We start from the raw sequence: 25,081 nt of genomic DNA, 5'->3' as shown, positions 1-25,081 counted from the left end.
AGAGATGCCTGAAAGAAACTCTGGACAGTACAGTCACAGTTTCTTTCGAGCATCATTTCGTTGGGGGGGGGGGCATAGCCCATTACCCGCCTCCGGACGAAATAAAAAAAAATATATGTTTAACCGGCGTCCACCCTCCCTCCGGAAATTTAAATACGCCCTCCTCCGAAAGTTTAAAATGATAAACTGAGAAAAAATGACAGAAAGAAGCAATGTATTTAGCGTACTAAATAAGGCCTAGGTAACTTTAACCAGCTTGCGATTGTTTTAATTTTTTTGTTAAAATGACTCTTGAAAAGCGCCGGCCATGATAACATGAAGTTTTTAAATTATATTTTTGCAACATAAAACACAAACAAAACAGTCTGGGTGAATAAGATATTAGTCGCATTATTACTGTAATAAAAGTAATATATATTTTATATTCATTTGAAACAAAACTAAAGTTTTTCTTTATTCACCGAAACAAGTTACGCCTATATAGTATTTTTGGCTGCGCAGACAGTTTGTAATTGAAGAATTGTAGCCGATGTCGTTGTTTATTATTGCTAGGCAATGGCGGCAGTGTGGTTTTTAGTTTAGTGATGTATTGTTATTTTAAATTTTTAAAAAGTTTTATTTTGTCACTATTCCAGAATGGATGAGAAAACGGATAAAATGGCAAGAATACCCCGTGAGCTTATTCATGAACAACATGAAAGACTTTCTAATAAGCATATTCAGACACTTAGTTTCTTACAAGAGATGGCCAATGAAAATAAAACATTGCGTGAAAGAGTGAAACATTTGGAGGTTAAAAAAATTAATAGTTAATGTTAATATACCATTTTAATGTATCCAGTTATAGTAGTTATACTTATTACATATTTTTTTAACATACAATACAGCAGATATATATTCAGATTATTAGACTAATTCTAATTTAGTAATTTTAAATGAAAATAAATAAGGGGACATTGTATTTGAGCAGTAGAATGCTCGACCATTAACTTGAAAGTCTTGAGTTCAGATCCCGGGCTCGAATCGGTAGGATGTCCCTAAGCTCTGATGGGTATCTGGCTTAAGTTAGGAAAACAAAGATGGCTGGTCATATGGGCCGACCACACTATCCCCTTGTATGCCAAGGTCATTGAAACAGTTTAACTCTACTTCATCTGCCCCATTTGTCTTGGGTATGGAATAGTAGATTGTGGAATCTAAATTCTCAACAAATACTAGTAGTCTAATCTAGTTTACGATATGCTAAGAATTTTTTTTTTAAGAAGAATTGGGTGTATTAATAGTTTAAGTGCTTTTGTTGTGAGAAACAGCATATTTATTTCCATTAAGATTAGAATAACAGGGATAATTTTTGTTTGGGCACACGGTAGCACTAGGACAGGGCTAACACATACAGCACAAAAATGTCTTCATTACTCAATGCATATATGATTGTTGGATTATTCAATTTTTAAAAAGTTATTTAAGACATTACTATATATATTTACTGTATGAAGTTTTTGTCGTTTATTATTATTATCAAACACTAATTATGAATGCAGTGGATATTGCTAGTAATACTTAAAGTTGTAGGCTAGTGTATTGTAAAAACTTAGTTGTATGATTAAACTAAGATCAATGAAAATATAGCAGTGATACTAGCTAATTGCTTAATGTGTAGGTATGGTTAGTTGATAAATGTGTGTTTTAATATTAAAGGACAAACTAGAAGGATACAAGGATTTAGATGATATTACTAACAACAGAAAAGAGGAAATGCAGAAAGTTAAGGAATCCTTCTTAGCTCGGGCTGAAGATATAAACAAACTTGCAGAAAAGCACCAAACAGAGGTCTCAATATTTTCATTTTTGCACTTTAAGGTTTTTTTAATTTTATACTAGCCTATTTTTTTAAAAATAATCTTATTTAGCTTAAAGAGTCTATTAATTTCTTTGAAATATTATTAATATATATATATATTTTTAAATCTGTAACAGATTAGATTACTTGAGGAGGAGAAAATGGAGTTGGAAAGAACACTGAAGGAACAAATACTTAAAGTAAATATTCTATACTTCTCAAAGCATTCTCATAGTAATCTTAAATTAGGATAAGTTTCAATGTTCATTTGATTAAACTCAATATGAAATGGAAATTAATCCCAAGGTGTTCTAAGAAATAATTACAGCTTGATTAAGTGTGATTAAGTTGATTTTAATTTTTTTTAAATTGTAATTTATCTGCAGCATAATAAAGGCTCTATCTAAGTATACATTTTTTAACAGATGCATCATGAGATTGAATCTCTTAAAGATGCAAATCAAGATTTGAGAGAAACTGCAAAAGAGGATGAGGTGGAGGAAAACAAACAAAAGATTAAGGTATTTCTTGCTATAATGTGTTCATATAAAATATACATTTTTGCAGTCTTTATTTATTTACCCTTACTTTGTCTATGTTAACAACCCACAGCTGATCTCACAGGGATAAAATAAAACTTGTTTGTTAAATCATTTAATGTTATCAAAGTAAAGACTGTTGTCCTATTTAGTTACAGGTTTTTTAAAAAAACCTTTTAAGCAAAGAAAGAAATAATGTCAATAAACCAACATTTGACATGTCTTAAAATGCTCATCAAATAATTTAATTAAATATTAAAACTTCAAACAGGAATTAACAAAACAGAATCAAATGATGCAAAAACAAAATGAAGAGTTAACTGAGGAAATAGAATTATTAAGAAGTGATTTAGAAATACTGCAGTCAAAGAAAGCCAAAGACATATCCCAATTGCAAGAAGTGTTTTCAGAAAATAAACTTTTAAAACACAGTTTACAGGATTCTCAGCAAAAGATCAATGAACTGGAATATAAACTTGACAAAGCTTTGAGTGAATTATCCGAAAAATTAAGAAATGAGGTCTGTGTAAACTTTACCTTTATAAAGTATCTTTTTAAAGATTCTCAAACCTTTATATAATTGTTAAAAGTCATCAACAGTATTTTGATTTGTACTAGTATGCAATAAAATTAAAGGTAAGGCTAATCTTAATTAAACTTTTTTTTAAAGGATGATTTCAGTGAAATTGAAGAATTAAAAGAGACTGTGAAACAGCTGTTACTTGAAAAAGAAGCAAAGGACAGTTTTGTTAGTCAAATGAAATTAGACATGAAGGATTTACTAGAACTAAAAAATGATCTAATGCTCGCCAATAACCATCTACAATCTAAACTTGACAGCATGTTTATTGAGTATGGGCACCTTCTCCTAGAACTTGAGCAGCTAAAAAAATATTGCAATGAAGTCCAGGATAAAAAAACATTCAAAGACTTTGTTCTACTGAAAAGAGAATTGAATTCGCTCAAAGACGAGAATGAGACGCTTAAACTTAGAAGTAAAGCAACTGCATTGTCACACTTAAGAGAGCCAGAAGCTCCAGCACCTGTCTTGAAACCTCAGAAAAAACATTCACTAGACGGTACTCGCAGTGGTGCCAAAAAATTGATGGCGATTACACTTGGAAGCAGCGCATCTTAAGTGAATTGATTGAAAGTTTTTATGCATTTATTTGTATTAACATTGGAACATTATTCTCTGTAATTATCTTATGTAAATAAATAAAAAATTCATATTGGAGATATTTCAGTATTATTGTAAAATGAACTTAGTTTTGTTTTAATATACTTTACTAAAAGTTGTATTAATATGAGAATCTATTCTAAGAATATATGTGCAATTTCAGTGTAGCTTGACTTATTTTGTAAGAAAACAATTCACAGTAATTATAACATCTCCTAAAATAGATGAGCCCATGTTGTTGTTACATTTTTAGGGTTGGAGCCCCTAGTATAGTGTGTAATAGCTTAGTTCCCTTAATATTATTGTAAAGCTGAAGACTTTACATGGTTTAAACTTACATACACCCACACATTTATTGATTACAATCTGCAACTAGTTACTGATAACAATCTGACCTTCTACCTAAACAGTCACTGAAATAAAACACACAATCTAGATTTCAGATTTTACCCACTAAACTTTCACCCACAGACATTCACTAAAATAAACACTTATTGGATTTTGAAATCTCAAATAATTTTAAAATGTACTGATCATTAAAGTGATTAATAAATTATTTTTTTATTCATGTTTACAAAAAGTTTAAATTTATTTACATTGCATGTTTGGTATATACATTTTAAGTACACAATATATCATTATGTTGGTTAACTTTAAAATACAGTGCATAACTTAACTAATTTGATACAATTTATAACTAAAACTTAACTTATAATTATTTTGATATCCATTAGATTAAAACTATCAAGGGTTTTAAAAATAATGAACTACTAAATCATCATCTTACACAATTGTGGGCAAGTAAAACTAGTTTCAGGACTACATAGATAAAACTAAACGTCATAACTGTGATTGTGAAAATAAAAACACAATTATAAATTCTATTAGCCCAGTTCAACTGGAGGTGGAGGTCTCTTAGTTCTACTTTCTGTGGCTAGCCTTTGCCTCATCAGTCGAACTTCATTGAGAAGAGCGATTTCCTGATTATCAAAGGCCCGACGATTTCTTTCAAAAGATACTGGAAAATGTAAAAAAAAGTGTTGCAATACCACATGTATCTTGTAGAAATTTTGTTTTTAACAAAACAACATTTAATTCTTTAAAAAATAAGAATTTTCAGGTGAGAAGATTTTTGTTTAAAATTGTTTACAATTATTACCCCGAGAGATGTCTCCTGATGAATCATCAGGAAATGTATCAGCTCTTGAAAGGACATCACTTACAGGCTCTGTAATAGTTTTTAAACAATATTTTTTTTCTCATTACTACCATTGAAATATCAAAAGCAAAAAACTTTTTAAATACGGCACAAAAACTAAAAATTTTTTAGTTTAATCATGAGTGTTTATTATTTTCACTTAACTATTCTAAAAATGCACCAACAATGCACTTCAATACTTACCATCACTGTCATCTTCTGCTTTTTCCATCAAATCTAATGTGTGATGCCTTCCCTTTAGGAGCTCTTCTTCAGTAGATTTCATTCTTCTGTCTTTATTTCTAACACCAAGAACTCTATTTTGTGCAATCTCATCATACCCCAATGCTGTCTCTACTTTCTATATGTAGACAAATGTGTTAAATGGTCATATGAATATCACATCAAAATCAAAACTTATATAAAATATTTTAAGAAGAAGAAAAAGCTTATGGATCTTATAACATTTCTATAGCATACAATTTTAGTCTGAAGTGTATTAAAATGTAGATCTAATATAACAAAAATAATTTTAACAAACAAAATAGTTACTTTTTGCCGGTGTAGATTGTTCATTAGTTCGTAAACTTCATTCTCTAGTTCTCGGTTCTTTGCAGTCAAGCTTGTTAGCTGTAAGTAAACAGCAAACTTAAACTTCATTTTATACCAGATGATGTCAGGGTTAGGATTTAAATTAATTTCCCACTCAAGTCCATAGGATGTCCCTGAGTCTACCCTGCTCTAATGTGTATCTGATTTGTCATGGAGAGTGTGGGTGGGTGTAGTCATGACCACACAATAGTTTTACTTCATTTTCCCCATGATGTAGTGTGTATGTGTACTTAATAAACTAAAACCTAATTCCCAGATATAAACTTATGTTTTGTATAAGGAAAAATGTAAACAGAAAAAAACATGTTAGTAAATGGAAGGTATAAATTTCCTATTTAAATACCAAAAATATTATTGAAAGCAGTGCCAGAATTTTAACTTCAATGTGGAGTTTGTATGAGTGCAGCATATTGGAGTATTTGGATGGAACCATACACAGCCTCTTTTTAAAGCAGTTTATATTGAGGGGTTTCAAAAGGATTTTGTCAGGTAGGCAAAAGGACATGTACTCTGAAGGGGTATTATCAACAGTTGTATACCATGTTGTATAATAAGCTAATTTAGTGTCCAATGGATACAATGCTTACTTTATCCAGATCCGACTCCTTATCCATGTCTGCCATCCTGTGCTTGTGGTCCAGCTCCTTACGGGCCCACATGTCAATGTTTTGTTGTTCTGTGACTGCTAATTTCTGCTCCATTTTCTGGCAACATATTTATATAGTAAATATTTACTTTGTGTTTGGGAAGTAAAATATGTCACCGATAACCACAACCTTTAATGTGTGTCTCAAAACACAAAAAACCTGACCAAGCTACAGTGTCTCACCTTACGAGCCTCCAATGCCCTACTTCTTTCAGTGTCTTCAACTTTAGCTCTCAGTCTATCTTCTAGTTCTGTTTGCTTTCTGTGGAGATCCTGGTCATTGCGCAGGGCTTGTGACTGTATGGCAAACTCACGGTACAGTTCCTGATGGTTAGATGATGAAATAAAATAAACCGGGAGTGATCTCCCCTAAACTTTCTCGAATATTCTTATATAAAATAACAGGGGATGGGAACTCGGGCTATAGACATGATTTTTAATCCATTTTAAATACTTAAAGTTTTAAAAATAGAATAAAATCTCGTAGACAAATTAATTGCACACCAAGTGAACGCCAAATAAAAAAGCGCATAATGGTGCGCAATATTATTATTACTTTTAAAATTTACATTAGTTTTTTGAGAAATCGGAAGTAGCGTAAAGTACTACTTCCAGTCAACGGAAATGACTCAAAATTTAATAGAAGGTAGAGAATTAGATCTTTTACTTACATATGAAATTTCATTTATCTATCTGAAATAGTACTCAAGTTATAGGCTTTTGAAAAATTCAAAGTAGGAAAAGTACCACTTCCGGTTATCGGAAATCGCTCAAAAGTTGATACGGATCTACGATTTTGATTAAATACTTATATATGAAATTTCATCAACCTAGCTGTAACGGTACTCAAGTTATCGTGTTTACACACGGACACACAGACAGACAGACAGACAGACACACAGACATACGGACAAGATTGCAAAATTATGTTTTTCCGTATCAGTGAGGTGTGAAACGTCGAGATTTGTAAAAATCTCGATTTTTTTTTTTGCACGATTACAAGACTTTCTCTATACTTCGTATATATGAGAAAGTAAAAAGAAAACGTGTTACAAGATGAATTTATCATAATTAACATTAAATAACAGTCCTTTTGAGTTGTGCAAAAAAGATAATGATCTAATACGTTCACATAATGAAATTGTTCTACACTGTAATGATTAGTAGATAAGAAAGTAACTGCTAGAGTTGTTTTAATTTGTGATTAGAGTACAGCTGATAAAAGCTTGCCAAGAAAGTGAAAATGGCGTTTTCTTGGTCTTATGCTGTTTTTAGTAATTATGCAACTGGCAGTTGATTAAATCAACCTTCCGAATTACGGGCTTTAGATAAGCAAAAAGAAATCACTTGTAAACCTGGTTTGGTTATCTCAACTCTGATGTATTTCTTTTTTTCCACCCTGCTTAATAATTAGGGGATCTAGTAACTGCTCATTGAGATTGTGTTGGTCATACAACCCATAAATAGGTCATGACCCCAAAGATAGATCAATAGTTATCTGTTGTTTGAGAGTACCTCTTGTGTGTCAGTTGTTGACTATGGCCTTAAGTAGTTGATTTACTAACTTGAAAGCTTAACATACCTGTTCAAAAAGTTTTTTTTGTAACTGGAGTTCCATTTGTTTCACTTCAGCTTCCTGTATAGCTGCATCTGTCTCTTGGTCCCTTTGCAAGGCCTGAAAATATCAATTCATTTGTATATATATACTTTTTTACATTTTTACTTTTAAAATTTAATTATTATGTAATAATCATTTACATTTTTAAAACATACAATCCCAAAAACAGAATGATACTATGTGTGTTAGATATATTTAGATGTGTGTTTGTATGGTTAGTTACATATATTCTTTACTAGTACTCATATACAGTAAGTTCCAGATTCCTTCACAAAACAGAACAAAAAACCTTAGATTTTAACTAAACCCATGACAGCAGGGAAGGAGGATACAAAGCCACAGAGTGCATTGTAATTACACAATTCTAAATTTTTTGTTTGCACTTAAAAGCTGTACATTTACAATGTTATTATCTTTGTGCTTATGTGTTCACTCTGACTTTAACGAAGATATGTTTTGAAGATTTGAACCTACTTTGCGCTGGAGTTCATCGTCCAGGCGCCTCAACTCAACCTCTCTCTGTTCTTTCTGAAACTGCAGGAATTTCCTTCTTCCAGCTTCTAACAGGGCCAATTCTTTCAACTTGACCTCCCGATTTAATGCCAGCAAACTGCAAATATTTGTTTATGTCTTAGATCAAAGTACATTCAAGACAGTTCTTAAGAGATTCAGCCATAGCAGTAACCAATGGAATTTGAGTAAATACTCAGCCTGGTGGGTAGATTGAAACTCTTGATTTGTTAAAAAAAATAAAGCACGTGTCCACAAAAATATACCAATGTTTAATTGGGAAAGATTAAGAATTTTTCATGGAATATTTACTCTGAGATTCATGAAATGTGAGAGATTCATAAAATGCGCATCTTCTATACAGACTAGTCTACCATACTGACAAGGTTATTATATAGATGAGCTATTGAAATGCTACCAAACAAGTTAGATTATAAGTATCTATTCTAAATCACCAACATTTATACTATGACCTTCTGAGTATTGGGACAGAACATCTCTCAGCAGTCTACCTCCTAGCACCTGATCAACTACAAACCGTTTTCTCTGTTCCGCAAGTTTGGCCTCTTCCTCCTGAATCATTCTCCTTCTTTTCTCCTCCGCCTCCAACAGCAGCTGCTGCTGTCTGTACCACTGTTGTTCTTCTTGCTGCTTCTGCACTGTTTCCTTCTCAACATCCAGGGTCAAAAACCTATCAAAGGGACATAAGTCACTTTTTAAAAAATTAATAAAGAAGGAACTATTGACAGTACAGTATCATCTGATTAAGTAATTTTTTTTTATAAAGGAGAAGGCTCTTTTGTTAAATTATTTCTGACTTAATTAAAAACATAAACAGAAATAAATTAAGTCTTCTTTTTATGTTTCTATAAGCTATCTGTATTAATTTTACTCTTACTTTTGTCTCATGAACTCTAGCTCTTCCTGACGTATACGTTCTCTTTCTTGGACCTATCATGTAAACAAAAGATATTATAAAACTTGTCTACATCTTGTCAACAAATAAACAAACAGGGCAGTAATGAAAAAAAAATGTTCACAGGTCTCTTGTTTATCTTAAATATAAGAGTTATCAGTTCTTAAAATGGTAAGAACATTTTAGACTAAAAGTAGGATTTTGATCTAATGTTTTACCTGATAATCTACAATGAATGTTGGATACTTGTTGAAAACAGGGTAATTTCCCTTTGTCAATGGGACATAATCCTCCAATATATTTTGTGGGTGTACATCATCTGGTGTTGATTCCATCAGCCTATAGGCTTCTTTAATAATTTGTTTGATGCTCATGGCATTTCGGTGATGGTAGAAAAACTGTAAGCAAGCACATACATTATGGTCAATGGCTAAAAAGTACATGCAACAACACACATTTTTTTAAGTTTTATAAAGAAAAATTTAATGTTATAAAGTTTTAAAGTAGTGAGCAATACATCCTTTTATTTTTTAAAATCATCATTTTTATTTTCAATCTTTAATGATCCCGACCTTAAAATCATCCATCTCTGTGCACTTCATCAGAGGGCCACGGGCACAGATAGTGTATGCTACAACAGTCATGAGGAGGAAAGACGGATGGTTGCTCAGAATGTTGTCCCACAGCATCAACCACTCGTCTTGTGTTAAAACCTCAGAGAACACGGACTCTAGCAGCGGCCAGGCATAGATCTGAGTAGATCATGTTGATAACATTGTGAGAATTATATCTAAATAAAATTTTAAGGGCGGGCCACATAAATTAAGTTTAACACATTTTTTTAAATAATTAAAATTAGTGGGAAAAAATCAAATTAAGTTTATCATTTTCAATTTAACTTTTAGCAATATAGAGATTTGAATCACTTCTTAAGCAAAAATTAAAAAAAATGTTTTTATACGATTTCAATTTTTTTATAAACATTTACTTAAAATCTTCAACTTAAAACCACAACATGGAAAATTTGGCAGATTAAATACTTTGGCTTTTAACTTTAGTTATGAATAATTACAAATATCTTCAGCAATAATATTCATATTATGCAAATTTTGAATCATTATTAGATAGGAAGATGTACAAACCTGTGATGTAATTCCAGTTTTTACAAAATGCTGTAGTAAGTGTGTGTCATGATGAGCCAAAATATTTTCTATCATTCCCAAAATATTGATTGGTGGATTGGGGAAGTACTCAAACCAATGCTGTCCCCAGTTAACTGAAAAATGAATGGTGAACTATTGTTTATACTAAAAAGACTTTTAATAGCATGCAGGTTTTTTTTTTTAAATAATTTTGAAATATTCAACTTTATAGCGATTATTGTGACCTTGCTTGGTTATATTTTTTATTATAACAAAAAAAAATCCAAGAAAACCCACCTAAAATGGTTGCAACCATTTCAAAGCAAATTAAATGGTTATTCTGAAACATTTTGACAAAAGGAAACGCAAACGTTGGTAAAAATTGTGTCTCTCCAAATATTGGTGACCAGTGTGCCATGGCTGACAGGATTCTAGAGATAATATTGAGAAAAATTAGCATAAGCTGTGTAATTATTGCACTATAATTTTACACCCACAAGATTTTTTAAAACACTTTTCATTATTACAAGTAATAACTATTCAAGTTTATTTACCTCTGCAGAATTCTGAGAAGCTTTCTACTTTTTATTGGATATAACTCATGAAGCCTAGAATAGGAAGGGTGTGCTCCTTTATCTATCAGTGCAGCATATGCTGAAAAATTCTCTGGCAATTCTAAGATTTTTCGCCATATAAACATTCTGTGGACAGTCATTAAAGGATATTTTATTAGACTTTTTTTTAAATTTCAGGGAAGATAGTCAAGTATTTCTAAAAACAGTAACAAAAAATAAAAAATCCAGACATTTTTTTACAAACCTATATTTAGCTGGATATTCCCCATAACCTTTTAGAATGGTCAGCAATTTTTGTTTGTTAAGCCCTCCAAGATCAGAACTCTTTGGAACAGTATAATAAAGATTAAAATAGTAAAAAATAAAATAATGCGTAATTTTACTTATATATACTTATACAGTGTTAAACAAAATATCTATTATACCAGTAGTACAATTAGCAGATCATTGGCCCAAAATATATTACATTTAAAAACTCAAGTATTTTAGAATACTTACAGTATCTTTATTATTATTAGCATCAGATTCACCCCTGACCCCATTCATTCTCAGCTTTGTTTTTGATGTTTCTAAATGTGGCTTGGACCTTCTCATGCTGCTCTCAGTGGACATAGTGTCTGACAACTTGTTACAGTCTGTGACCACTTTCATCAAGGCTGGTGGGGGCTACATCAATCATCCACAGAAAGATAACATATATTCAAAATAGAAAGCTACACACATATTTTGCTTATCCGCAACTGGTGAGATAATTTTTTCAATACCAAATTAACATAGCAATAATGCACTAAGACATGCAAACAATGTCTTAAGTAGTAGACTAGTACATGGATATTTTTAAAAATGAAATAACTCTCTAAAAATTTAAACTAACTATGTTCAGGTGCACAAGACAAATTAGTTTGGCAAGATTCTACATTAAACCCAAAAGAGATCTCAGTAAAAAAATTTAAACCAAATTTCTTGATATCACTAATAAGGTTACAAGAAAGTTTTTTTTATAACTTGGAAGCAAAAATAAATAATATTTTTTATAAAAACACAAAGTGGTATAATATTTCTAATTTTTTTAAATTTTAACATGGACTAATGAGTCTGAACACAAAAATTACAGCATCAAGTGACTTATTCTATTGTTAATGGACAGCAGATTTCTGAAGTTTGGAGCTAAAGAATTATATCCTCAATATCAACAGGTTTTTTTAAAAATTAGTGTTGATATAAAAAACCACTGGAGTTAAAATCTTTAAAATATATACTTTTGGTGGCCGACGATAAATTAAATTAAAATGAGTCCCACCTTATTTAAATCTGTGGCTAGAGTGGAGGTGTTGTACAAATTCAAGTTCCCGTCTTCTGTCACTGCTACAATGTGGCGGCCTCCTGGCCCAGCTGTTGCAAATCTTATCCTACAATCTGAGGACCCAATGTCAAACAACAACTTGCAGGAGTCTGTGTTGATGAACCTCATGATCCCATCTTGTGAGAGCACACCCAAGATCTGAAACAATAACAACTCTTATTTTTTTACAGACCTAACATGAATAGTGACTGAATTTACAAGTGCTGAGGCAATGAAATTAATTATTTGTTATCGAAATGTATTATCTCAAAAAATACTGACAATAATATTTATTAATTTAAAATAACCACAACTAAAAATGTCATTTTTCAGCTATCAAAATATCTTTAATTTATTTAGACAATTTTTTAATATAAATTTAAAATTCAATAAAATCGCTGTTTAAATTTCATATTTTTAAAATCTGTAATTTTCTATTTTTTACAAAAACTAAATAAATTGCTGACTTTAAATTGCTGCAAAAGACCTACTTGATTTACACCATTCTGATAATTATCTTGCAGAAATTCCATTAGTTTGATAGAAATGACTTTACTTGGCATTTCAATGACTCTAATCAACCTGTGTGAGTCTAATGACCAGAGATGAAGAAATCTTGATTTTCCCCCAGCTATCAAATATCTGGCATCACTAAAAAAAAAAAACAATTAATGTTCAATTAAAATGAAGTCAGGTACTGATTGATAATCTGTGCAAGCATTTATTTAGCTATTTTAACTTCTGAAATTGACATCATAAGATCAATGAACAAAATTCTGAACCATGATCTAACAGTCCATACCCACCCATAACTATACATACCTAGTACAAAAATGAACTCTTCAAGTAATTATCAAAAGATATTTTTAAGTTAAACAATAATTAAAGTATGATTTATTTGGAAAGCATATTTTTTTAAAAATAAAGTAAATTATACTATTAAATCAATTAATGAAAACAAAAATATTTAAATCTGGCCTAACCGTGAAGCAGTGAAGCCTCTGTAGTGTGGGCTGTCACCAATAGGAATGGGGAGCTGGTACTTAAAGGCCATAGTGTCCAGGTCCCAAGCAAAGATTGTGTCATCATGAAAACATGTCATTATAGTGTTGCTATTGGGCAGGAAGAAGGCCTGGAAACAATCCAATACAGATCACATACAATATACATTATTTTTTAACTTTGAAAAAAAGTATACAGGTTCTTAAAAACATGACATGTTTAGAGAAAAATTTAAAACCCTAAAGAAAAAATGTTTGATGACAATGCATCTGTAACTTCTGTTTAAACCTAGCCTTATGGATCTGATATGTTCCTTAGGAAAAAAAATATCTATAAAGAGATAAGTGTGCTTCATATGTTTGGTTATTATTGCATTTTGTTGTCTAAACTCTGATAAAAATATCTTAAAACCTGTTAACATGATATTATAAGAAATGAAACTGAACTTACCTGCAACAAACCAACATCCTCTTTGATATTTAGTTTGCGTTTTCTCTGGAAAGTATCCAGATCCCACAAGAGGGTAGTTTCAGATGACGTGGTCAAAGCATGGTGACCAGACATATGGACAGAAATTGAATGAATGGCAGATTCATGACCTTTCATCAAAGCCACTAGTTCTTTTTTATCTGATAACAACCAAAACAAACATTATTAGAAAAAATGCATAACTTCAACCGTTTTATTCTTCATATCCTTTATTTAAAAGGCATAAAGATATACAAAAATGTTTCTGTCCTCTGTATATATTTAACTATACTAACTAAAACTACTTGTTTTAAGCACACACCTAGGTTGATAAACAAACATCCTGCGGGAATTCCCCTCCACACAACCCAAACACATACTCTTTAAACTTTATTCAGTGAAAATACAGGAAAATTATAACAAACTACTTCTGAGGATAACACATTTAGACAGAGTTTCTGAATGCAACAAATTAGGACAAGTAATAGCTTAACTATAATCACCTGCATCAAAACACCTTAGCGAATAATCACCAAGAGCTACAAGAAACTCAGACTTGCGATGAAGTCCAAATGCTAGAGCTGTACAAGGCTGACCAGTCTTTTGAACCAGTGTAAACCTACAATAGAAAAATTTATTATGTACTCACTGCAGCTACCATTTTCATTTGTTACAAAAAATAAAATTCCAATTACCATAAAACTAATTTTTACTAAACAAAATTGCTAAAAAGAATATTTAGTACTTTACAAATATAAGTATGTAATTTGTTACTTATTTCTAAGCATTACCTATTCTTTGTCAGATCAAACAAATAGATATTTCCTTGACTATCTCCAGCAATAAACCTCTCATTTGCAGTATCAAAACTAGCTTTTAAAAATGGAATATTTCTGGAAGGACCAGAAAAAGCTCCAGCAGTACTGTGTTTAACTTTGACAATAAGCCTGTAATAAAATACGCAATATTAAAAATTATTAAAATTTTATATTAAAATTTTAATGAAGTTAATGACTGTAACAGGAACTAAGTTCATACATATTCAAACAAATTGATCCATAGGGCCTAGTTACAGCATATTATCTACACTTTATATAATAAAGTTCTTACCCATCATCTTTAGTTGGATTAGGTTTTCTGTGCCAAATTTTACCAAAGTCTTTATCACAGATTTCTGTTTCCATTATCTGATTTTTCTATCATTAATGTTGTTCTGAGAACTGCACTAAAATAATTTCTGTGAACCTACTGAAAATAAAATGACAAACTCATACATTAAAATTAACTGCTATATAAGGCCTGATGTTAAGTAATTTATTACTGGTGATTAATATTAATGATTACTCTGTTGATTTCATGAATAATATTTTATGGGGTCCTTTTTTAAAAACTTCATACTAGACCAATTTTAGTTCAACGTAAAAAATTATAATTATTAATTATTAAATTTAAATATAGGCCTAGACTCTAGACCAGGGGTCTCCAAACTACAGCCCGCGGGCCGGATGCGGCCCGCGAGGTCATTTCATCCGGCCCGCGGCGATCTTTTTGTCCACTGAATAAATGTTTGTTAGAGGTGACTGAGGAACTTTACACAGAAAATTCAAAATAATTTGAAAATGTAGCTTAGGGTGCAAATACCATTGCCCGCCGTGTTGCCGACATTGGTGAAAACATTGTGAGTCAAATAGCGAAAAACTCAAGCAAGCTTCGCTATTATTCATTTGCAATGGATGAATCGCTTGACAGTTGTTCAACCTCAACTGCTTATGTTCATTAGAGGTGTGGATGAAGACATGAACATAACACAACAGCTGGCTTCCCTACATAAAATGTATGACACTGTTACCGAAGAGAATATCTTACCATAGATAGTTCAGAGACAAACACAAAATCACAAGATTGATCATATTTCACATCAGTAAGATGGCTCATTTTGCGAGAAAGTTCTGAGAAGAATATTTAAATTAAGAAAAAAATAGGTGCCTTCCTAAAAGTAAATGCAAGCCACAGCCATTATTGTCTGATGAAGAGTAAACAACTTTACACACTTTCAGCAGTGCACGGTCTTTACGGCTGAAACAACCACTGAGTTCCCCACGTCATTTACATACGAGATCATTAAAGACCTCCAACTGCTGTTTCAATAGCGGTTCTCTTACTTGGATTCAAAGGCAGAAGAAGTGTGACTGTTTCAAAACCCATTTGAAGCAAGTGTGGCCAGTTGCAAAGATGAACTGCAGCGGGAGGTCATTGAATTGCAAGAAAATGACTTCCTTAGAGACACGTTCAAAGAAAAGCGGATGGGTTTTCATAAGTTTTTGCACAAGGAAGATTTTCCTAATATTAAAACTTCTGCATCAAAGTTCCTTTTAAATTTTGGAACAACATACCTGTATGAACAAACATTTTCAAGAATGAAATATGTTAAGAATAATTTGAGAGCAGAATAAACTAGGACCTCGAGTGTGTAGTCGACCCCCGAAAGTGTTTCTTCCAGACTTTTTACTTGGCGCCACCACCCCGAAGAGATGACTTAAAGAAACTCTGGCCCCCGAACTGATATTTGATAGCTAATGCGGCCCTCGGGCTGAAAAGTTTGGAGACCCCTGCTCTAGACTAATCATTAATTAATAGTTAATACTTTTAAATAGGCCTAATTCTGGTAATCTATCATTTTGGGTACGTAAAATCGCCAGCGGCTAGTAATGTACGAATAAGTTACCTCATTGTCAAGGCTTTAATAGAAGTATATTGTGATATATTTGTGTCAAATATTATAGATAAATGAATAATAAACCTAAATCAATGGCTAAATATATTAATATAGGCAAGAAATTAACTTTAAACAGCAGTGTTTGCGAGCAGGATTTGCTATATAAAAAGCGGACATCTGTAAGTTAGAGTAGCTTCCCCTGAATCTTGCGCTATAGGTTTACAATAAAAAAAAATAATAAGATGGCTGCTATGGCTATAGTAAATGAGCATGGTTGCATCTGTTGGAAACATAGCTAGACCTCTAGTCTTCATTTATTACTGAAGATTTTTTAACTCAGTTGTTTAAAAACATATACATGATAAATGAAACAAGGAAAAAATTTTGTATTATTTAAAACATAAATCCTCCTCAAAATGTGAAATAATTATTAATATTTTAAAGGAGTCACCTGTTTTTCACATTACTAGTCGCGGGCGATTTTTACGTACCTAATTAATAAATTATTAGGCTATAAAAAAAAAATATTACTAGATATAGTATAAAATACTATAATTATAATTGATAGTCGATAGATAATAAATGAATAAATGTCCCTAATTCTAATCTATCTACTAGATTTAGATTTTGTAGGCCTATATACTATATAATATATATATATATATCTAAATTAGACTATAAGATCAGACCTAATACAGACGTTCCACAAAATTGATAAGGGAAAGAACAAAATGCAAAAGATTGGAAAACTCAATGAAAAACTATTTTAAAAAAAACAAAAAAAATAATTATTAATATTTTAAAGGAGTCACCTGTTTTTCACATTACTAGTCGCGGGCGATTTTTACGTACCTAATTAATAAATTATTAGGCTATAAAAAAAAAATATTACTAGATATAGTATAAAATACTATAATTATAATTGATAGTCGATAGATAATAAATGAATAAATGTCCCTAATTCTAATCTATTAATCTATCTACTAGATTTAGATTTTGTAGGCCTATATACTATATAATATATATATATATATCTAAATTAGACTATAAGATCAGACCTAATACAGACGTTCCACAAAATTGATAAGGGAAAGAACAAAATGCAAAAGATTGGAAAACTCAATGAAAAACTATTTTAAAAAAAACAAAAAAAATCTCCAGGAGGCTGACCGGACCGTGACTTCCAATTCAAATTAAATTATTATTTATTTAGGCCTTCATTTATTTATGCTAGATTATGGGTCATATCACAAAAATGGCAAAGATTTTTCCAGTTAAAGTTATAAACAGTTAACTCACATCTACTTGTAAAGGAAATCAGAAATTGCGGATAGCTCTAACTTATTATGATTGAACATATAAACAAGTTTAGACATGGCGGGGATTTGTTGTGGTGACAAGTTAAAAAGTCAAAATGAAAAAATAAAGAGAGAAATAATCAGTAGACGAATAGTTTCGTAAAAACTAAAATCTACAGAACTAGTTCTAGTTCAGTGGTTCTTAACTTGGCTTCAATCGAACCCCAGGGGTCCGGTGAGTCTGTTTCAAGGGTTTGGCGGAGGCCAAGACACACCCGACTTAAACGATTTACAATCGTATTTTTGTGTGTGCAGACGATAGAGCTAGCAGAAGTGTCCAATGGCTGTTCTGACAGCTCGACATTGTAACATTTACAGTTTGTCAGAGCTGTATCACGGTCAGTTTCTTCCAGGCATCTCTTCGGAATGGAATTTATATAGAAAATAGTGTCCGCTCCCCCCCCCCCCCCGAAAATCTCGAGTGCCCCCCCCCCCCCCCGAAGAAGTCTGGAAGAAACACTGATCAAGTTATCGTGGTATTTCTGTATCGTGGAACTCTTGACATCACGACACACTTATGTGGATTACACTTTACTTTTTAAAAATAAAAATACCCAAATCTTGGTGAAAATTATTTACGTGTAGCCTAACTGTAAAAAAAAGCCTATTAAAAAAGTACAGTTTGTCCCTTTATTTTGGTGGCGCTCTACTTTTCTGCCTCGACGCCCCATCCCCTTCTTTGCGTAAAGACATAGACTCTAGAATCAGTTAAACTTCTTAACATGTCCGACCAAGAGTTTAGTAAAATGGTCACTACCACATTTACTACACCTGCGTCAGAAAATAAATCTTTAAAAAAAAGAAATGTCGAAGTTTGCAAAACAAAAAGCAAATATTCTTATTGTAAAGATAAAGCAAATAAAAAAAAGTTAACAGAGCAACAATGGCAATAATCGATATAGGCTTCTTTACAGAAAAAAAACGAAACAATACAGCTACGTAAATTAAACGTGCCCAGATTTGGCCAGATGGTTTCGATTTTTTGCGCGAGTATTTCAACAAAATTCTGTACCTTTATCTAGTCGACCATCATTTCTGGTGTCGACATTACAACACTAACCATGGCGTCTGCAACGCCCTCTTCGTGTTTTATCCTGGTTGTCTTCTTGATGCTGTGCAGGCCTGTCGTTATGGAATCGAGGCTAGACGAGTTCTGCAAATTTTTGGGTGAAAACAAAACACCTCTTGCAAATGGTAAGTGCATAGTGTATTTTTATGTTCTTTAAAATTGTCAATCGCCAGTTTGGAACCTTGACGACAAAAGCACGTACAGATGAAGCAAGTTTAATAAAAGCTTGTAAAAATAGAACAATTTCAAACTCGATGAAGCAGGATAAAGAAGACTTCATTTGGTTGTTTTACCTTGACACATGAAGGGATTATGTATTCAGTACTATGCCCAGCGTCTTTTACTTTTCCCTGCTCGATCAGGCAGAGGCGTAGCGACCCTTCCCGGGGACAAACTTTCAATTTGGTGCCCCCCCACCTCAACTTTTCGATTTGCAGCCCCCCTCAACTTTTCGATTTGCACCCCCCCCCCCACCAAACTGCAAAATTGCAGCTAAATTGACATTTTAATTTGTTTTTACAACCCATTTTGGCGCCCCTTAAGGTCGGCGCCCGGGTACATATGTCCCCCCCTGCCCCCCCCCCCCAAAATCGCTACGCCTCTGCGGTCAGGTAGGTCGACCTAGGTGGTCTCGGGGACTTCCTCAGACGCGAACCCGGAAATTTCCACTTCATCTGCGCCAATGACCGCCAGGTTTGAAAGGGGTAACCTCGGCATATCAAGTGATAATGTGGTCGGCACTATTTACAGCTGTATTTATTTCCCCTAACATGAGTCAGGTACCCATTAGAGCTGGGTTGTACTAGGGCTCGAGCCTGGGATCCGAACTCGAGACTAGCATTCATACCACCTGACTCAAATCGTGGTATACCATAAAATGAATTTGACTGAATTCGTTCTAAATTGTAAACAATGCTACCTCCTCAGACATTGACTGTAAAACTCTGGCTAAAGACGAACTTCTGTCAATCGTCAACGTCTTAGCTAAATACAAAAATAAATCAAAAGTTAACGAAACCGCAGCAGACCAAGACGAAGAACGAGTCGAGATCGAGAAGGTTCTTGTGCAAATTGTGACCAAGAAGCTACAAAATCGTCTAAAAGACCCGAATCCCAAGAAGACAAGAGAAGCGCCAGACTTCGTAAAAAGGCATCTCAAATCTGGCCAGAGACACCAGAGCAGAAACAGAGCCGGCGTCAGTTCTAAAGGAAAAAATGGCAGCCGAAAAATTGTAACTACAACAGGAGCCCCATTAGCTGCTGCAGGGAAGAGATCGAACACCAGAAGACTGCATAAACTTCAAAAGGGAACGAAGGAACAATCGAAAGTGAAAGTAGCCCCAACAACTACGCCTACTACTATTATTTACATGGGGAGAAAGAGGGCGAACTCTCCAAAGAGAGTGAAGGTCCCAGGCAGGAAACAAAACAAACAGAAAACACCCGGTAATGGTAGTCTCAAAAAACTTGATGCAAGCAAACAAAATGAAGTACCCACAACCACGCCTACAATTGTTTTTGCTATGGGCAGGAAGAGGGCAAATTCTCATCAAAGAGTCAAAGTTCCCGGCAGAAAACAGCACAAACTAAATACAGTCGAAAGCGACAGTTCCACTGAAGATGGAAGCGAAGAAGTCTCTCAGCCACCAACTTATGTGTCCGCTTCAGCGCTGAAGAAAAGAGCTACCTTCAGGGTTTCTCACATTATCAATCAAGGCATCAGAAGGAAAGACGGAAAGAATGTGCCATTCAACATGGACACCATTGGAGTTGGTAAGAACGGGAGAAAGTACAACTAACTGAAGATGCTGGTTCTGATGTGTTGGAAGAAAATAACTTTAAAATAACTATATTTGTTAGGAAAAGAAGGCACTTTACGGTTTTAGACAGTAAATGATGCAAAAAAATGATAACTGCAACATTTTAGGCACGTTGTTAAAAAATGAATCTTAGTTGTGTTCAAAGTAATTTAAGTATATCAGTAATAAAGGCATTTTGAATTAAAATTGTATTTGTATTATCCATTTTGAACTCGAGTTTATGGAAAATATATTAATGCTTATGCACATCATCAGTAAAAAATGTCTCTTCACACAAGCCCATAATTAAAATACCAGATTTTATCCTTACACGAGACAAACTTAGCATACACCTTATTCTAATCGAAACCCAACTACTATTTTAATATTATAAAAAAAAGAATTCGCAAAATGCATGCAGCGGACAATAAAATTGTTAGTGCCAAGCGCCAAGAAATGTATAGTGTATGTCTACCCTTGGCATGATGTGTCTACTAGCGAGGATATCTACATAAGCAATGTGAAACCCACCACATTTGAACATAAGAGTAGTCTTTAGTCTGATTTAAGTTAAATATCTTACGTGACAGACGTCTTCAAGATACGACCAGCCATCTTTCACGGACAAAGAACCTTTAAATTAAGATATTTGAGTGTTGTGAGCAGTGGCGTGCAGAGCTATGTAGATGCCCGGGGCAAACCCAAGGGAAGATGCCCCTATAAATTATATATATATATATATATATATATATATATATATATATATATATATATATATAAAATCATACGGTGTTAAAAGTGTTAGTAGCCCTACAATTGACGATAAATTATAACACATTATGTTATTAAACAGAATACAAATAGAAAAGCATTTTAAAAAATTGACTTAGCTAAACTCTTGAGAATACTCCATGCGAATATATCCAAAGAAATGACTGACTCAACAAATGGAATTTCGGGGAGGGGGAAAACAGTTTGGGGACATGCCGGATGTTGGGGGGGGGAGGGGCTCTATGCCAAGCCCAACAAAAGAGTTTCCAGTTTCCATTACCCTACCGGGTCGGGCTGCGGTCACAGTTGAATTAAATTGAGAAAAAAAACTAAAAGGTCAAAGGTCGCCATTGTTTATTGCTACAGCTGAGGCCACGGTTGATGTTAAGCCAAGTGAATTCTCTACCCCCCCCCCCCCCCAGCTGAACTTGAACACTGCTGTATTTTATAGGAAAACATTAGTGTCACACCTCGTTGTTATGTGGAAGGAGCGGTACGGTCGCCTGGTGATTGTTTTACCTGAGGTGGCTGGCGATGGGTCCATTGAGTGAGCCCTCCCCCCCCCCCCCCCCCTCAGCCTCCACCCCCGTGTACCTGGTATGTAAATCTGGGAAAAACACATAATTTGATACCCTATTGTATTCTGACCAAAGTAGGAATTTTTTTTGGCTGCCTGTACTAGTTACGGACCTTAGAAATGCTAGTCTTGTCTCGTACGTCGAAGTAGTCGGATACGTAGGAATAAAGCGTCTCGTCTTAACTCGATACATTGAGAAAATATCGATACTAGTCATAGAGAGCAGCGATTTCTGCTTGTGCGCTTTGTGAATGTTTAATAGAATTTTTGTATCGCTAAAGACACAACAGACAAAGATATTTAGCTTCACTACCAGCCGCACTCGAGAAATATGGCATAGAGATTGGTGAATTTCGAGGCCAGAGATATAATAGTGGAGCTACTAATACTATGAAAGTAAAACAATATTATAATTATATCGTCGTCATAATATTTTCCTCGACACCATGTCTACAAGAGACAGAGATAGATTTCGCAAGTAGAATCAGGTGCATCAAAAGCGAGGAAACGCAATTTAAGAGAAGAATTTGATAAAACACAAGCAGGTACGTTTGACAAGTACATACACAATCCAAAGAAAGTAGTTAAACAACAAAAACTTTTTGATTTGGTTGTGGCTTACAATGTCGCAAATGTAGAACGTATCAAAAAAGGACTACAATAAGAGTACTACCATTTGTGGTGATGACGGTAATAATGAATCCTCGAGTCATTTATTGTCAGCTGCAAACCCCACGAACTTCGACAATAGGGACAAATCAAGCGGCCATTCTAAAAATGATTCTGACGAAAATAATTCATATACAATCCAAAGAAAGTAGTTAAACAACAAAAACTTTTTGATTTGGTTGTGGCTTACAATGTCGCAAATGTAGAACGTATCAAAAAAGGACTACAATGAGAGTACTACCATTTGTGGTGATGACGGTAATAATGAATCCTCGAGTCATTTATTGTCAGCTGCAAACCCCACGAACTTCGACAATAGGGACAAATCAAGCGGCCATTCTAAAAATGATTCTGACGAAAATAATTCATTCCCAATGATCGTAAAAGAAATATACGATCCGGGTAATTGGGAACATGTATCAACGATGTCCCAAGACAGGCTCTGCGGCCTGTCGATTCTGTCAATAGAAAAAGACATTGCCTCCAATTTGGACTATGATGATTTAATCAAGGAATTTTCCGCACGAAAGGCAAGAAAAGTAGATCTTCGTTTGTGAACGTACTGGTAAGATTTTCATAAATAAACATTAATGTAAACAAATTAGGTTTGAAGGTGACGTTCATCGTCTTTTTAATGCGTGTCTCGAACTTACATATGTTTTATTTTTTTATTTTTCAAACAAAAAGCTTTAACAGAAACAAGCAACGTTTCAAAAGCACTTCTAAGTAAACAAATTATTTTTTTATCAGTGCCTTTATGTTAAAACTAATATACGATATTATTATTAAGCAGCTTAAAAATACCATATATATCGTTATAAATATTAATTCGCGTTGAGAAGAAAAAAAAAACCCGCCTCACTGTTGATGTTTTAGACACCAATTGAAAAATATAAGGCCCCTGGTTGTGAGCATCAGTTAAATCGTTGTTTGCCCGTGTTTTATGACGCGCTCATGTACACACGCTCAAGACCTTTTATTAAATTGGTAGAGCAAGCAGAGGAGCTGACCTTTAATGATGCCTCATACAAAATTAAAGAAAATAGAAGTCCTTGTTGAATAACACAGCTCTATATAACCTCACCATACCAGTGCAGAATGAATTCCCCCCCCCCCCCATTTGTGTTATATAATATGTGTACGACCCTTATGTCTGGACGATAAAAGTCTATAGCCAATGAAAAAGATCGCCTTCCACAGATAAATAAATGAATGTTCGGCTTGTGACTCTGAGTGTCAAGTGGCTTTCATTCATTTTGACAAGCCAAGGGAAACAACCCCGCAAAAACAACACAATCTTTTACAATCTCAACAGCTGTTTAAAAAAGAGAAATAGGAAAACTATAACCATGAGAACGTTCTTCTCAACCAAAAGATCCAATGATTAGGAGTTGGACTTCCCAGTTTTGTTAAACATGATTAAAACACAAGGTTTATCTGTATGGTAGCCGAACATACAGGCAGTGTTTCTTCTAGACTTTTTTTCTCCGGGGGTGGGGGGGGGGGGGGGCACTTGAAATATTACAGATTTTTTTTTTAGAAATTACATGTCATGCAGATGTGTTAGCCTGTAAAATATGACAATCCTACTAGACCAGGGGTCGGCAACCTTTTGAGACGGAAGAGCCAAAAGTTACAATTTACAAAATTTACCAGTTTTAAAGAGCCACTAACATTTTTATTTCAACATTTGGTATTTGATTTGGATTAGGTAAAAAAATTGACTTGTTATTTAAAATAAATAGCTTTTAAATATGAAATAATATTAATTCATATAAAAACATGCACATGTTTCGCCAGAATAATAAAATTATTAATCAAATAATATACTATCCCAATCCACTTTAGAAGCTGTTAATTTTTTTTTTTTTTTTTTTTTTTTTTTTTTACGAACACCACCAGCTCAGGAGGTGTCTTCCATTAGCCAGGCGGGCATCAACACGGCAAACTCAAACTGTCTTGGATATCGGTTTGACTATCGCGTATCGGTCGCTTCTGTCATTTGGTTAACATCAGGCTTTTATTTCACCCTACTGAACCCAGGGTAAACTTGTATCAAATCGTCCATTGGAAATGAAATTATAATTATTATAATATTATTAATATTTTTTCACGGAGCTGGAAAGCCGCATCTTGACATCAAAGGACCTGGTTGCCGTCCCCTGACTTAGATTATTATTATTATTATTATTATTATTATTATCTATCTTATCCCGGAACGGGGATCCAAAATTTTAACATCTTTGGTAAACATATTTAATTAAAAAAGTTAGTGATCTTATCTATACCAATTAATAATACGTATTCTTATTGTCTTTTTGTTTATAATAGAGATATTAAAAAATATTAAATTTTAATAAATAATAAATTTTTGTCAATATTTAAAATAACAAATATTGATAATTTTACAAAATTAATCAATATTATAAATGAATTTTAAGCTCCAATTTAAAAATGTATTTGCACAGTTTGTGTATTTTTTTTTTAAATTACTCATAAGTTATTTCCCTTTCCATGCGCTTTTTACTTTCTCG

At 33.3% G+C, this 25,081-nt stretch overlaps 3 protein-coding genes across 3 annotated transcripts; 2 read left to right on the top strand and 1 right to left on the bottom strand.

Annotated features, from left to right (window-relative positions):
* Positions 1-563: 563 nt before the first annotated feature.
* On the top strand, positions 564-3,620 carry LOC131950654 (putative leucine-rich repeat-containing protein DDB_G0290503). The gene is made up of 6 exons (XM_059312869.1): positions 564-792; positions 1,699-1,830; positions 1,978-2,040; positions 2,266-2,361; positions 2,651-2,899; positions 3,050-3,620. Exons 1-6 carry the CDS (start codon positions 637-639, stop codon positions 3,515-3,517), a joined length of 1,164 nt encoding a protein of 387 aa, XP_059168852.1. The 5' UTR covers positions 564-636; the 3' UTR covers positions 3,518-3,620.
* Positions 3,621-4,091: 471 nt separating this feature from the next.
* On the bottom strand, positions 4,092-14,830 carry LOC131950673 (TBC1 domain family member 31). Its single transcript, XM_059312893.1, has 24 exons — positions 14,699-14,830; positions 14,380-14,535; positions 14,092-14,207; positions 13,571-13,749; positions 13,102-13,250; positions 12,610-12,769; positions 12,077-12,277; positions 11,275-11,442; positions 11,021-11,100; positions 10,756-10,902; positions 10,499-10,632; positions 10,202-10,335; positions 9,632-9,811; positions 9,278-9,457; positions 9,042-9,094; positions 8,682-8,834; positions 8,108-8,243; positions 7,598-7,690; positions 6,199-6,339; positions 5,957-6,073; positions 5,310-5,387; positions 4,962-5,118; positions 4,719-4,787; positions 4,092-4,577 (listed from the first exon to the last, which is right to left on the bottom strand). The coding sequence occupies exons 1-24, from the start codon at positions 14,770-14,772 to the stop codon at positions 4,444-4,446; spliced, it is 3,189 nt and encodes a 1,062-aa protein (XP_059168876.1). The 5' UTR covers positions 14,773-14,830; the 3' UTR covers positions 4,092-4,443.
* Positions 14,831-18,667: 3,837 nt separating this feature from the next.
* On the top strand, positions 18,668-20,742 carry LOC131950674 (uncharacterized). Its single transcript, XM_059312894.1, has 2 exons — positions 18,668-18,856; positions 19,659-20,742. The coding sequence occupies exons 1-2, from the start codon at positions 18,724-18,726 to the stop codon at positions 20,528-20,530; spliced, it is 1,005 nt and encodes a 334-aa protein (XP_059168877.1). The 5' UTR covers positions 18,668-18,723; the 3' UTR covers positions 20,531-20,742.
* The last annotated feature ends 4,339 nt before the right edge of the window (positions 20,743-25,081 follow it).

This window comes from Physella acuta, unplaced genomic scaffold, assembly GCF_028476545.2.
Source record: "Physella acuta isolate Inbredline_101_S28 unplaced genomic scaffold, ASM2847654v3 ptg000775l, whole genome shotgun sequence".
NCBI lineage: Eukaryota > Metazoa > Mollusca > Gastropoda > Physidae > Physella > Physella acuta.
Note: the sequence above shows the minus strand (reverse complement) of the source record. Positions and strands in the feature narration are given on the sequence as shown.